Source organism: Vipera berus, assembly GCF_964194415.1.
Source record: "Vipera berus genome assembly, chromosome: 5".
NCBI classification, from domain to species: domain Eukaryota; kingdom Metazoa; phylum Chordata; class Lepidosauria; order Squamata; family Viperidae; genus Vipera; species Vipera berus.
The window spans coordinates 96507746-96521473 of record NC_138207.1 but is presented as its reverse complement, the minus strand read 5'-3'; the positions used below and the strand labels follow the sequence as shown (position 1 = coordinate 96521473).

Sequence of the window (13728 nt, the reverse complement as noted above, 5' to 3'; positions counted from 1 at the left end):
GGTTTCACCCAACCTATATGTGTACATTTGGCTTTTCTTGCCTAGGTGTAAGACTTTACTTTTTTTTAACATTGAATTTCATTTCGTTAGCTAGGGTCCAGTGTCCAATTCTGTCAAGATCCCTCTGGATCTTGAGCCTATGATCGAGGGTGTCGGCTATTCCTGCCAGCTTAGTGTCATCTGCAAATTTAATAAGTTCCCCTTCTATTCCCTCATCTAGGTCATTGATGAACATGTTGAAGAGTACTGCGCCTAGAACAGAATCTTGTGGTACCCCACTGCTTACTTCCCTCCCATGTAGATGTAGTATCATTAAGGACTACTTTTTGAATGCAGTTTGTCAGCCAGTTAAAAATCCATCTCGTGGTGATGCTGTCTATCTCACTTTTTTTAAGCTTACCAAGAAGTAGGTTGTGGTCTACTTTGTCGAATGCCTTGCTGAAGTCCAAGTATACCATGTCCACAGCATTCCACTGGTCCACCAATTTCAAAGAATGAAATATAAGATTGTTTTGGCATGACCTGTTTTTAACAAGACCCTGGACTAAACATAATGTGGTAATAATAAGCAGGTAAAAATATGTAGTGTAAGTACCTCCACGCTGCTGGGCTAGCAAAATGATGCCATAAGCAGAGCTCCATATGCAAAGATTGTACTCTCCAGAAATATTTCATTACAATCTCATTGATTCTTAGTTTCCTATTCAAGAAAAAAAAAACTGTTAATCATGTGGAACAGAAGCTGAACTGAAGTATGGCTTTCTTTTCTCCTAGCTCTTAAGACAGAATAAAGGATTATATTATAAAGACCTTATCAGAACAGTAAAATATTGCTGTGTTAGTGCTTCTTAGGCTTAAACATTTTAGAAACACTCTAATCTTTTAAAAACAGATTAAGGAATGGCACTGCGGCTGACAATCTGCCTGCTGAGTGCTGGGATGATGCAACCGGAAGCAGTGGAGATGTTAAACCAAGGTGTCAGCTTTTCTAGTCAAAATGTCAGTGCACTATTAACTCCAGGATGATTTCTATAAGCTCCAGTTACTTGAATGAACTATTTTGAAATCTGGTGATTCCTTCTCAGGCTGCCTGAGGTGTGGTTAGTTTTATCCAGACGGAACAGGGGTGTCAAACTGCCGGCCCGTGGGCTAGATGCATCATGCCGAAACCACGTCTATTGCCGGCAATGGAAAAACAAGTCACGATACGTTGTGACACGTCACATGACGTTGCGAGTTTGACACCCCTGCAGTAGAATGTAGGAGATGGTGAGTTCTAATTTTGTCTTAGGCATGAAGGCAGGCTGGATGATTCTGGGCCAATCACCAGGAGACAGGGAAGTCTAGTCCCACCATTGCTATGAAAGGCAGCTGGGTGACTTTGGGCCAGTCCCTGTCTCTCAGTCCAACTGACCTCACAGGGTTGTGGTTGTGAAGAAAATAGGAGGAGGAAAGTGTGTTGGATATGTTCACCACCTTGAATTATTTGTAAAAATAATAAAAGGCAGGATATAAAGAAAGAAAGAAAGAAAGAAAGAAAGAAAGAAAGAAAGAAAGAAAGAAAGAAAGAAAGAAAGAAAGAAAGAAAGAAAGAAAGAAAGAAAGAAAGAAAGAAAGAAAGCCTTGTTCTTTAATGGCTTGTTTTTACATTTTTACATGTGTGATTCCTGCCTGTGTTTGCCTTGAGGAGGGATGATAGCTATCCATGTATGAGAATGAGGATAGCATTTTCTTAACTGTGGTTCATGGATTATTAGCGTAATTGTCAAAATCCATCTGGAACGTTTTATGAGTCCCCTGGTGCCAATGAATTACAAAGAAAACAGAAAACTTCTGTACTCAGACTACTTGGAAGAATAGGATGACAATACTTTTTCTTATTTATTCCCATCATTGCCTCCTTATTTTGAGGCACAACGTCCAGATGAATCTAAATTGACAGAATCCGTGAGCCTGTGGGAAAGGGAGAAGTTCTCACGGTATTTCTTAATTTTCATCAGTTACTAACTCTGATTAGTTGTTTCCTTCTCTGCTGTTGTGTTTTAGAGCTCTCTGTTAACTGACAAGCTGTTGAGAAATATCGGGTCCATTAAAAGAGTACAATGGAAAGATTTGTGAATGCTTAAATGCACAATTTCTTAAAAGAATGCTCTACAACATTTCCCTTCCTGATGTCTGTGAAAGATCAATGCCCCGATATTGAGGGAGCAATAAATACCACCTGCAAAAGACAGATGAAATATGCTGCAATGGGTGGTAACTGAGATGCCGCCAGCCACGGCTGGGCACATTTTAAAAACTATGAATTCGACAGGCAGCACGGAGGCCTCTCTTTTTGCTAACCAGCCATAAAGAGCCAGAAGACCAAAATGCAGGATTGATTCAGGGTTACGTGAAGAGATATCATGGATATAAAGCTGTGGGACTGAAACTGATTTAAGATTAAATATGAAGTGACTTGGTTCCACCACATAAATTCCTGCTGTCCATAAGCAGGTGATAGTTTCAATAACTTCTATATCCACATTTTTTCCTGCTAATCAGTCTGCTTCATCAAAGCTCGTTTTCTGAGCAGTCAAATCAGCAAGACACGTGTATAGGTAATCCTTGACTTCAAACCATTCAAAGTTACGGTTGGGATTCCTCGCCAGCCAGTGGATCCGGCAGCTGAGTCTGAGGAATCAGAGGAGGAGGAGGAGGAGGGGCCTGGAATGACATCAGAGTCAGAGGAAGGCTCTGAGAAGCTCCAAGACTCACAGTCAGACGAGGAGCCTGGCCCCTCTACTCGCCCTCAGGCTGAGACACAGCTGTGCTAGGAGTCTGAGTTGGACAGTGATGAAGCACAGCTGGGATAAATCCAGGATGCATGAAAACGCTGGCAAGAAAAGAGAGTAGGACAGAGGAATGCAATGGGGCAGCTCCAAAGGCAAAGGAGAAGGCATTAGGAAAGCCACGCCTTGGCTGCATAATAAAAAAGGAAGGTGTGGGAGGTGCTGGTTGCCGAAGGGAACTGTTTGTGTTGAGGATGGAGTTTCTGTGAACTATGTTTGTTTGAACCAGGTCTGTGAATAATAAAAGGGGTTTTGGTTTTTGGTTCCTGCCTGTTTCTTGGAAGAGGGGTTTCTCCTTGTGAGCATAACAAGGACTCACGTGGGCTGGGACAGAACAGTCACAAAGGCACTGAACAAAGTGGCATATGAGTGTTTTTCACACTTAAGGCTGTTGCAGTATCTCCATGGTCACATGATCAAAGTTCGTCCACTTGGAAACTAGTTCATATTTATGATGGTGGCAGCGTCCCAGGGTCACGTGATCCCCTTTTGCGACTTTATGACAAGCAAAGTCAATGGGGGAAGCCAGATTCACTTAAACAACCATGTTATTAACTTAACAACTGCAGTGACTCCCTTAACAGCTGGGGCAAGAAAGGTTGTAAAAAAAAGGGGCAAAACTCACTTAACAACTTAGCAACAGAAATTTTGAGCTCAATTATGGTCGTAAGTCAAGGACTACCTGTACTTTCTAACTGTTTCCAAATTCTGAAGAGCACTAACTTTAGCACACATCAGTATTCTCCCCCCAGCAGCAGTTCTAGAGGACGCGGTGGCTCAGTGGGTTAGGACACTGAGCTTGTCGATCAGATGGTCGGCAGTTTGGCGGGTCAAATCCCGAGTGCCGCGTAACAGAGTGAGCGCCTGATACTCATCCCAGCTTCTGCCAACCTAGCAGTTCGAAAGCACGCAAAAATGCAAGTAGGAAAATAGGGACCACTCCGGTGGGAAGGTAACAGCGTTCCGTGCACCTTTGGCATCTAGTCATGCTGGCCACATGACCACAGAGACGTCCTCGGACAAATGCTGGCTCTTTGGCTTTGAAACGGAGATGAGCACCGGCCCCTAGAGTCGGAAATGACTAGCACGGATGTGCGGGGGAACCTTTACCTTTAGCATATATAATCTATAAGGATCCTAGGCCCTGCCTTGTTGCTAGTGAAATATCTGGCAAGTTTTGATCTTTTTGATGTAGTTACTGTGATCACATCACCATGTCTCACTTTCCCTGTACACAGCCAGACTTCGTTGTCCTGCCTGAAAGTTGAACACAATCTGAGTGCCCAGTGATGAATCTACCACGAATTATAACATTCTTATCCTGTTTTGTGCTTTTATTTTTTATTTGTAATGTTGTTGTTGTTTTTAATTTTGAACTCGGGTCTGTGACCATAATATTATCTATTCATTTATCATTAGAATTTACTGTTTTGACTTAGTCTCTTAAAATGATTTTTTCTATGTCAATAATAATAGTTTTACCACAGAGCAATGATGTTACTTTTTAATATACAGTATACAAATTAGAACTCATTTTCTGATGCTGTTGGATAAATTATGCTTATTTTTCTTCTTCTTTGTCAGTCAGGGTAAGGCTCCAGTGAATATGGACAATGCTTCACTGTTAAAGCTGAATACCCATTGATTACCTTTTCAAAATGGCTTCTTTTGGGGGGGAATATTTTTACACGTTTACAAAGAGAACTGTCTCGAACTGGTTCGTACCATTTTAGAACGTTTGGGATTGTCTGGTTCTTTTCCATTACCATTCAATTATAGTCTGTGCCTTTTGCTCGGAATGCACTCAAGACAGCAAATAATGAAAGAAAGGAAAAACCCACACAAACAAGCTGACAAAAATAAAAAAGGCAGGCTAACTGGAAGACCTTGATTCCTTTTTTAAAAAAAAAAAAAAAAAAGCAGACGCAATGGCAGCTGAGTGCGAAGGAAAACCTGTTCATAACTTGAGATCACCCAAGAGATTTTCCAGTGTGTTCACCCGATAGAGCTAGGGAAGTCAGCACAACTCTGAAAGGTCTTCTGCTCATCTTAACGTCAGGACAGGCTGATGTTGAGCTAGGCTCTTGCACAAGCGATCAACTACAATGACTTTGTTACTCTTTCTACTTTCCTTGGACTGAGCCACTGTTTGCCCACTTCCTTCTCATGGCTTAGCTAATTCTTCTGCTAGGAGGAATGATAAGAGTTGGCTGTTTTGACATAACTAGGCAAACACACTTCTTGTTACTGGCACCACCCGAGAATACAAAGACAATTGGGGAGACTCCTATTTTGTGGGCCTGTTCTTTCAGAGAAATTTCATCCCCATCAAAGAGGCTGCAGCCCAGTTCTATGGAAGCCATAGCTATGTATGAAGTAGGAGCTAGCTTTCGTTTTGTGGTTGGAACAAAACCATTCAAATCTTTTCAAGCTGTACAGCCATGGGAACTCTTTACAAGACCCAAAGCCATAAAACTAAGTGGAGTAGTAATTTATACTGATGGCTACCTGTCATCCAACTAATTTAAAGAACGTGACCGGAGGGTATTTTCAAAATCATCATAAAATCACCATAGGGGATAATGGGAACAACAATTCTCTCATCAACAAAATAATCAGCTTAATTATCAATTATCAGAAAGGTCCCATGGTCTTATTTCAGTAAATAAATACTTCCATAAAAGCATGTTCTTTAATTAGCATATATAACAGGCAATCTCAGTCAATATTCTTTTTGATTGGCATCTCCTGGCCTGAATTTCAATAATATATCAGACTTTGCATAGCTGGGCTTGGCCAGGAGTTTTGCAATTCTTCCAAGCCAATATTCCTGCTTGGGAAAAATATTCTCTTCCAGCAATCCTGGGGGCAGTCTGACCTGCTTATATTTGCAAGTCTGTCGAGCTTCCATTGCATCTTAGAAGAAATTAGGGCTGCTTTGTGGGGTAAGGTCAGTTTGAAGGGTTGGGGAGCCGTATTACCATTCCAGCAGGCATCTGGCTGTGTTCCTGTAGAAGGTGAAGTTCCTCAGAGATGTGATCAAGCAGAGGGGTCTATGCAGTGACCAAGAACCATCCAGGACACTTACATTTACATGTTGCTTTTCACTTGGAGAGAAACCACCTGCAGTCTTCATTCCAACAAGACTCGGATTCTCTGCCTACCCAAAATTTTCATTTTGACTGAAGAAGTTACTTGGATGAGTAATGGAATGTATCAGTTTTAATAAACTTTGATCCAGTTTCTGTGATTTAACCTTTTTAGATACATCTAGGACACTGCAATGCACAGCCTCTGATAACTGTTGGTTGTGTTCTCTGGTACTGATGGAAGAGATTATTTGTAGGTCAGGACTGAACTGTGGTGTCCTTGGTGCTCTCTGAGCTTGGTTGTTTTCTTGCAAATGTTTCATTACCCAACTAGGTAACATCATCAGGGCTAGAAAGGGCTGGTGCTAAGCTCCCTTCTAACTGCATAGACCCCTCTGCTTGATGAGATTACCTAGTTGGGTAATGAAATGTCTGCAAGAAATCAACCAATCTCAGAGAGCACCAAGGCCCCCTGTGTCCTCTGGGATAATTTCAGTAAGGTGCACATGAGGTTCAACCAACCCAAGAGAAGAGATCTACTTCATTGTACCAAATCTTGAATGAAATCTTGATTAAATCATATGCCATCTATTTTGCCTTGCTTCTTCTGCATGATCCATATGCATATAAGCTGCGGCCAGCTCTTGCATTTGGAACGTTGGTTCCCTTCCAATCTAGCAGAACTATACCTCTCCTGGAAGGTTATTTAGTTAATGGTAAACGTGGAGCTATAAAGAATAGCTCCACACTGACAGTTCTGCAATTAACTTTTGTCAACGGTGCTGTACTGTGTAGCTGTTCAGTAGGCAACATGCATATAAATAATATGTGACATTCAAGCTTTGCAAAATGAAATGTTATTGACACGCTTGGAAGATGTCCATATACAAGATTTTGCTTTTACAAGATTTACCATACAATAAAGCTAGTGAGGAAATAAGAGGAGGCAGGGAGGGAGTATGTGTGTGGTGCAAAGTGCATTACATGCAAAACCTCAACTGTGTGACATTAAATTATATCTTAATGAAGTTATAGAAAGGCCTTTTGTGCTTGGTAAACCAAGCCAGCCCGCCCTGTGCTTTCATGCCGGCAGGCGTGTATGGAACCTGTTAGATTCATGCTATTAAATTTGTGAAGGGGGTTTCAGGTTTTGGCAGCCAGACCTCATTTTATCCATTTTATTTCACTATGTGTTCTTCAGTGTACCGAAAGTTGTGTGAAAGACTTCAGACTAAAATCAGGTCTCTTTTCGATTCTCCAAAAATTAAAATTAAAATGCTTCACATCAAGAATTCCCCTTTATTTTATATTCTGCAGCATTATCAATGCCATCTTCACTGCCCTAAACTCTTACCATACTTAAGAGATTAAGTAGGGCTCAAATTAGTTTATTGTCCAGTAGTAAATGTTTTCCTGCAGAACTACTATACAGCTGTAAAAAAATCCTCTGTGAATGTTCTCTAATTTATCAACTTCCTTGGTCCTTCAGATAACTTAACCTAAGAAATAAAAACTCCTAGAGTGGGGCATATTACAAAAATCTCTACCTGTCCTTTGTTGATCTCAAAATGGATAGAGTTAGAACTCTTGAGTGGGAGATCTTAAGAAAATCTCAGAATTGAATATGTTTGTACAAATGCAGGGAAAAAGCCACAATAAAATATTCCATGCTGTTGCATACCGGCAATTGTGCCTATGAGATGACCAGGGTTAAGCTCAACTGAAAGGAATCTTATTGTTTTATTGTCCTCAAATGTGTCTCCGCAACATTTCATCCCATTCTGTTCCAGACACTCCCCTGACTTTCAAGAACAGATTTTTCGGCAATTGTATCGGTGAAGTACAATTAATGAGCTTTTTTTTTCCCCCAAGAAAAATAAGAGAACAGTCTGCTTGCTGAAATCTGCCAAAGGTACAACAAAGGGGAAATCAGTTGTCCATTTGTTTTATGATTCTTTTTCCACTAGATTTGCACAAATGTGGTGTTTCAGTGATTTTTAAGGGAAAGTAAATAAAAGCTGAAGAGTGTGCAACCTCTGATGTGCAATCTGTCTTGAAATTTTGCTTCTTTGATGGAAATGTTGCAGGCCATTAGTCCAGTGTGAAGAGGAGAGCCTTGGGAGGTTTTATGAAAAATGACTGTGTACACAAAACATATGGGTGACTGAACATTTTTTTATATACTCCAAAATATTTCTATCACAAGACATTCGGATTATGTTGTGCAAGATAAGTTCTTGGATCAACTTTTCTCAACCTGTTTCCCTTCCAAGAGTTTTGTATTAGAAATTGGACACACCAGACTTTCAGTTTGATGTTGCAGTGCCACGGGCACAGGAAGCCGGGGCTCCATCTTTCATGTCCGAATTCGCCCTGCTGGGGAACTCTAGAAAGGGTTGAAAGTCTCCCCGTAGAGCTGACGAGCAAGGACGGGACCCCCGTTTGATAGTGGGAGGGCAGTGGCCCTTCCATTTGATCTGGGAAGCCCTCCAAACCAGCAGGAGAATGACTGGCCATATTTATATGGCCAATCACAATGCTGCTGACAGCTGAAGCAAAAAGCACCACCAAGCAACTTGCAAGCAACGCAGATGAAACTGGGTGAGACCTGATCCTCTCTTTAAGATCCCAAGTTTTGTTTCCTAAAAAAGCTGCCCAAAGCACTTTTCCCCCTGTGAGGAGAGAGAGAAGGGAACTTCTACACCACCCTCTAAGAAAAGCAGCAACTAACTACCCAGGGGAAACAGAGCAAACCATAAGTTTAATTTTAAACTAATTGGATACATATTTTTTGGGAACTCGGGGACTAAAAGTGTTCTTTCTTTCCTATTGGAGACTTCTGTCTTTAAAAAGAAAGACTAGAAAAACCACCATGTAAGTTTTGGACTTAAAAAGCTATAAAACAGCATTGGTGATATCTTGTGGCAAATTATGGTATTACAATTTGTTACTGCCTAAAAGAAACCTAAGGGACATGGTGGCTCAGTGGGTTAGGACGCTGAGCTTGTCGATCAGAAGGTCGGCAGTTTGGCGGTTCGAATCACAAGTGCCGCATAACAGAGTGAGTGCCTGTTACTTGTCCCAGCTTCTGCCAACCTATCAGTTCGAAAGCACATAAAAAATGCAAGTAGAAAAATAGGGACCACTACAGTGGGAAGGTAACAGCGTTCTGTGCACCTTTGGCATCTAGTCATGCCGGCCACATGACCACAGAGACGTCCTCAGACAAGCGCTGGCTCTTCAGCTTTGAAATGGAGATGAGCACTGGCCCCTAGAGTTGGAAATGACTAGCACGCATGTACGGGGGAAACTTTACCTTTACCTTTTAAAAGAAACCTGGCTTAAAGCCCAGACTTGAGATAAGATTTGTTTGGCCTTGACAGCTACTACCTTTGAAAAACCCAGGTGCAAATCTCTGGGCAGCCTATCTTTGTGGCAGGGATGATGAACTGTTTTGGAAACTGGCTTGCTTGAACTATGAATGTAAACTTTTACTGACTCTCAGAGCTATGCTTGTGGAACTACTTTTCTATTTCCCTGCGTAAGAAGCATATATTATTACACGAGATGATGGAACACCTTGGATTATAAACTCTTACTTGATAAACAACTTCTACTATAAAGACCACCTATAAAAAGTGAAATAGATGTCCCATACCCAGCTATAAAAGGTAAAAAAAAATATTTTTTAACGTTTTGACTCTAATGTCTTCAGCTTAACATATTATCAAGAAAATATGGATGAAGATCAGGAAAAAAATCTTTCCATGTTGAAATCAATACATGAAACTATTCTTTCAGCTCGTAATAAAATAAGAAGCAACACAAAGGAACAATGTTTTAGCTTAAATGTACAAACCCAGATCTTGATTACAAGCAAACAATTAACAACACAGAACACAAAAGGAAAATTGGAACAACTAAATGCTAAGATAGAGGATCAAACTGACCAACAGACCCAGCCAATTGAAAAATCAGAAAATGGAGTGACATTGAAAATGGAAAAAAAAAACTTTTCACAAAATAAGAGATCAGAATATATTTGAGAAAAAGGAAGAAGAACAGATTGAATGGAAGATAAAACTTAGGACAATTGTGGGAAATTGGAGTAACTGGGAGGCAGTTTAATGAATACCACTGGGCTTATTCTTCAAAAAAAAACTTCTTTCTTATTCCAAATAATATATATAAAAATAGAGGGAGAACTATTTGATGATTCATGGGCACTAGCGTGGGAGGTTAGCTGGCAAAGGAAGAAAGCTAGAGTAATGCTGAAGAAAATAATGGCTTTGATTTATTAGAGGAGATACTGTATTATTAAGTAGGTGGCTGAATATGGTGGACAATAGATAACTTTTAGAAAACAGAGCAATATTATAATCAAATAGATAAGATGCGTAACCAGAATATTAGACTTTGGTATGAAGAGAAAGGGAGAAGTTGAGATAAGGGAAACTTTTGGTCACCTAAACATAAAGTACTTGAAAATCGTAAATAATAGTGTTACTTTGAATACTGATAGGAAATTAAAGCCTGAAAAATAAGCAATAGCAGGACATTGATTGTATTCAAGGATTAAGTGCAAATGAAATTAAGATATGTCTAAGCTAAAACGTATTGGTAACGGTAACAAAGATGTTTTTATTTAGTTGATAACAATAAAATGGACAATGTGAAATTTAAGTGGGCCACGAACAAGGAGTATATATTGGAGGTGGTGACCCTTTGAGAGCTGTATGCAATGAAATTTCATTTTGATGTATGCCGATTGGTGTACATTCAAAGTGACAATAAAGTTATCATTATCATTATCATAAGAATTGTACTAGCCCAATATGAGATAATAGATATTAATGGAAAAGGAGAGGAAATATTTGATGTTGTAATGTGAGATTTATACTAAAGATTTATGTACACTGCTGAACTATTGATTAACCCAGTCATCATGTTGCTTTTTAAATATTCAATTATAAAATGAGAAAATCAATAAAATATTATATATAAAAAAAGAAATTGGACACGTCGGCTAGGGCTTCTGAAAGTTACATTTTAACACATTTGAGCTTGGTGAAGGCTGAGCTGAGTTGCATTTGACCAGGCTTGCTATATACAGGCAGACCTTGACTTATGACCAGGATGTCCATCGCTACCCAAGGTGGTTGCTCAGTGAGTTGCACCTGCAAACCTTTTTTTTTTTTTTTGCAAACCTTAGTGCCGGCAAAACTTTTTTTTGCCATAGTTGTTAAACATTTAACTGCAATTGTTAAGCGGATCACATGGTTGTTAAGGAAATCTGGCTTCCCCATTAACTTTGCTTGTGGGAAGCTGACTGGGAAGGTCTCAGATAGTGATCACGTGACCCAGGGATCCTGCAATCATCATAAATACACGTCCACCGCCAACAGCCAGAATTGTGATCACTTGCCACAATGATTGTAAATGCGAGGACCAATCAAAAGTCACTTTTTTCAGTGCTGTTGCAACTTCGAACAGTCGCTAAGTGAACGATGGTAAGTTAAGGGCTGCCTACAGTATGTACGCAATTTCTTATTTGTCAGCATGGTCATGCAATGAGTTGGAAGAAGGGTTGCCTTACGTTTGAAGTAGGAGGGATATTCTGACTTTGGAAGATTGGCAGAAGGAGAACAGGCCACCATAGTTGGAAATTCAAAATATTTCCTTGCTGTAAGGAGGTTAAATCTGTCCTTTGCCATTGCGTGTAGGAAGTCTTCAACTTTTGCTGAACAGTGGCAGCAAGAGTTCCTGAACTCTAAAGAACTAAAGAACAAAGCCGGAGAAATGAGACGAAGCAAGAAACAACAGAATAGTCAAATGAAGGTTTAGCAAGAGGAAAGCTGGAGAACTTTGCTTGTGTACATATTGAAGCAACACCAATCCTGGACTGCTTATGTTTGGGTTGGGTGCTTCTCTGTTAAAAACACTTTGGGATAGGAAAGCAACGTATAGAAAAATTCACAGGTTGAGAGAAAAGGTGTTAAGAAAAAAGCAATTATTTTACATATATATTTTAACATATACTGTACAGGTAGGAGAAAACGCAAAGCAATGTAAAGGGTTTTGTGTGTGCTTCTTTTCAATGGCAAAGCATTCAATGGGACGGTGGGGAATAAAATGGTGTCGAAATAATACAAGAAAGAAGATGATCTGTCCCTCCCTAACTGGAAATACCCTCCCACCATAGTGGTCCCTATTTTTCTACTTGCATTTTTACGTGCTTTCGAACTGCTAGGTTGGCAGAAGCTGGGACGAGTAACAGGCGCTCACTCTGTTACGCGGCACTCGGGATTTGACCCGCCAAACTGCCGACCTTCTGATCGACAAGCTCAGCGTCCTAATCCACTGAGCCACCACGTCAGTGGGAAGGTAACAGCGTTCCGTGCGCCTTTGGCGTCTAGTCATGCCGGCCACATGACCACGGAGACGTCTTCGGACAAGCACTGGCTCTTCGGCTTTGAAACAGAGATGAGCACTGGCCCCTAGAGTCAGAAACGACTAGCACACGTGTGCGGGGGAACCTTTACCTTTTTTAACTGGAAATAAGAAATATTCTTTTCCACAACCACCCCACTCCATTCTTCTTTTTTTTTTCCTTAGCCAAGTCTCCTTTGGGTGACTTTATCTGGTTTAACGGATGTCTTGTCAGAGTTATGGAGATAAATTGCTCAAAATTTGCTCGAATGTCTTGGAATATAGTTGGATGAGCTCCAGGGAATTGGTACCGGTTTTAGGAAGGCAGCTCCTCTACAATTTGTGCAACATGCTGGATAAATTCTCTGATTACCACTTCACTTAAGGTACATAAAAGGGTGTAAAAGCGTCAGCTCCTTGCTGAAGCGTTGATTAATTCCTACATTAGGCGTGGGCTTGCATAATGCTCGGAGAACGAGATCCTTTTAGTGTTTGAACTAAAGCGGAAGCAGAATTTCACTTTCTGAAGCCAAACCCCCACTTCTGTGGCATTGGTTCCATCCAAAAAAAGGTTCTTCTTGGCTATTTTGGCAGATCTATTAAGGAAGACCAGCTTAAAATAAATAAATAAATGAAGTGAGGGTGAGAGGATTGTGCTACGCATAAAAATAATGTCTTATGTCTTTTCTTCCATACTGAGATTCCTGTTGTGTCTTTAGGGTTCTGAGGTTGTGGGGTATCATTCTGGAAGATCCCATGCAAGCTTTATGAGCTGTGTAACATGCTTCAGCTATCTCCTAATTTACCTATAATATAGCTGCTAGAAATAAAATATTCTAAGCATATTGTAGGCCAGAGTATGTGTGATTTTTTTTGCAAATGTACAGCATTCTATTTGAACTATTTATTCACTTGTTTCTCTCCCTCTATCTTTTCTCCCTCTCCAGGCTGTGGAAACTAATCTGGCTTCTAAAGATAGTCACTGGGTCTACGTAAATGAGGTAAGAAAATTATGCAACGATGGCATGGTCCATGGTTTCTTTTCTCCACCCATGTAATTGTTTCCTGCCAAGTATTTCTTCAGTTTTGCTGGCAACAAACTATACAGTAGATACTGTCCATAGGGACCTCAGTTCTCCACCCACTTCTCCAAATGGTAGCATACCCATTTTCAGCTCTTAGTAGGTGATAGGATACTGTAGAAACCATCACTTCCCATGAATTTCCCATGTACTGTATGTCATCGGAGGCCGAATCCCCTATTTGAATTTGGCTGGTGGAAAAACTATGAAGAGGTCCCACCTATCTGAGATTGAGTTGAAATGAACGTTGTCTGTTAGAGTTCCCTTTGGTAGAACTGACCTTCCAGAAATAAGAAT

The 13728-nt window shown here is 40.4% G+C and overlaps 1 protein-coding gene across 1 annotated transcript in view; it reads left to right on the top strand.

Moving 5' to 3' along the window:
* The window catches only part of GRID1 (glutamate ionotropic receptor delta type subunit 1), a gene marked incomplete at its 5' end in the record, with an annotated part of 689879 nt that overhangs the window by 567426 nt on the left and 108725 nt on the right, over window positions 1-13728 (top strand). Inside the window, one exon of the mRNA XM_081328616.1 lies at window positions 13297-13350. Coding sequence (XP_081184742.1) covers window positions 13297-13350 — 54 coding nt within the window. The remainder of the gene's footprint in view (window positions 1-13296; window positions 13351-13728) is intronic.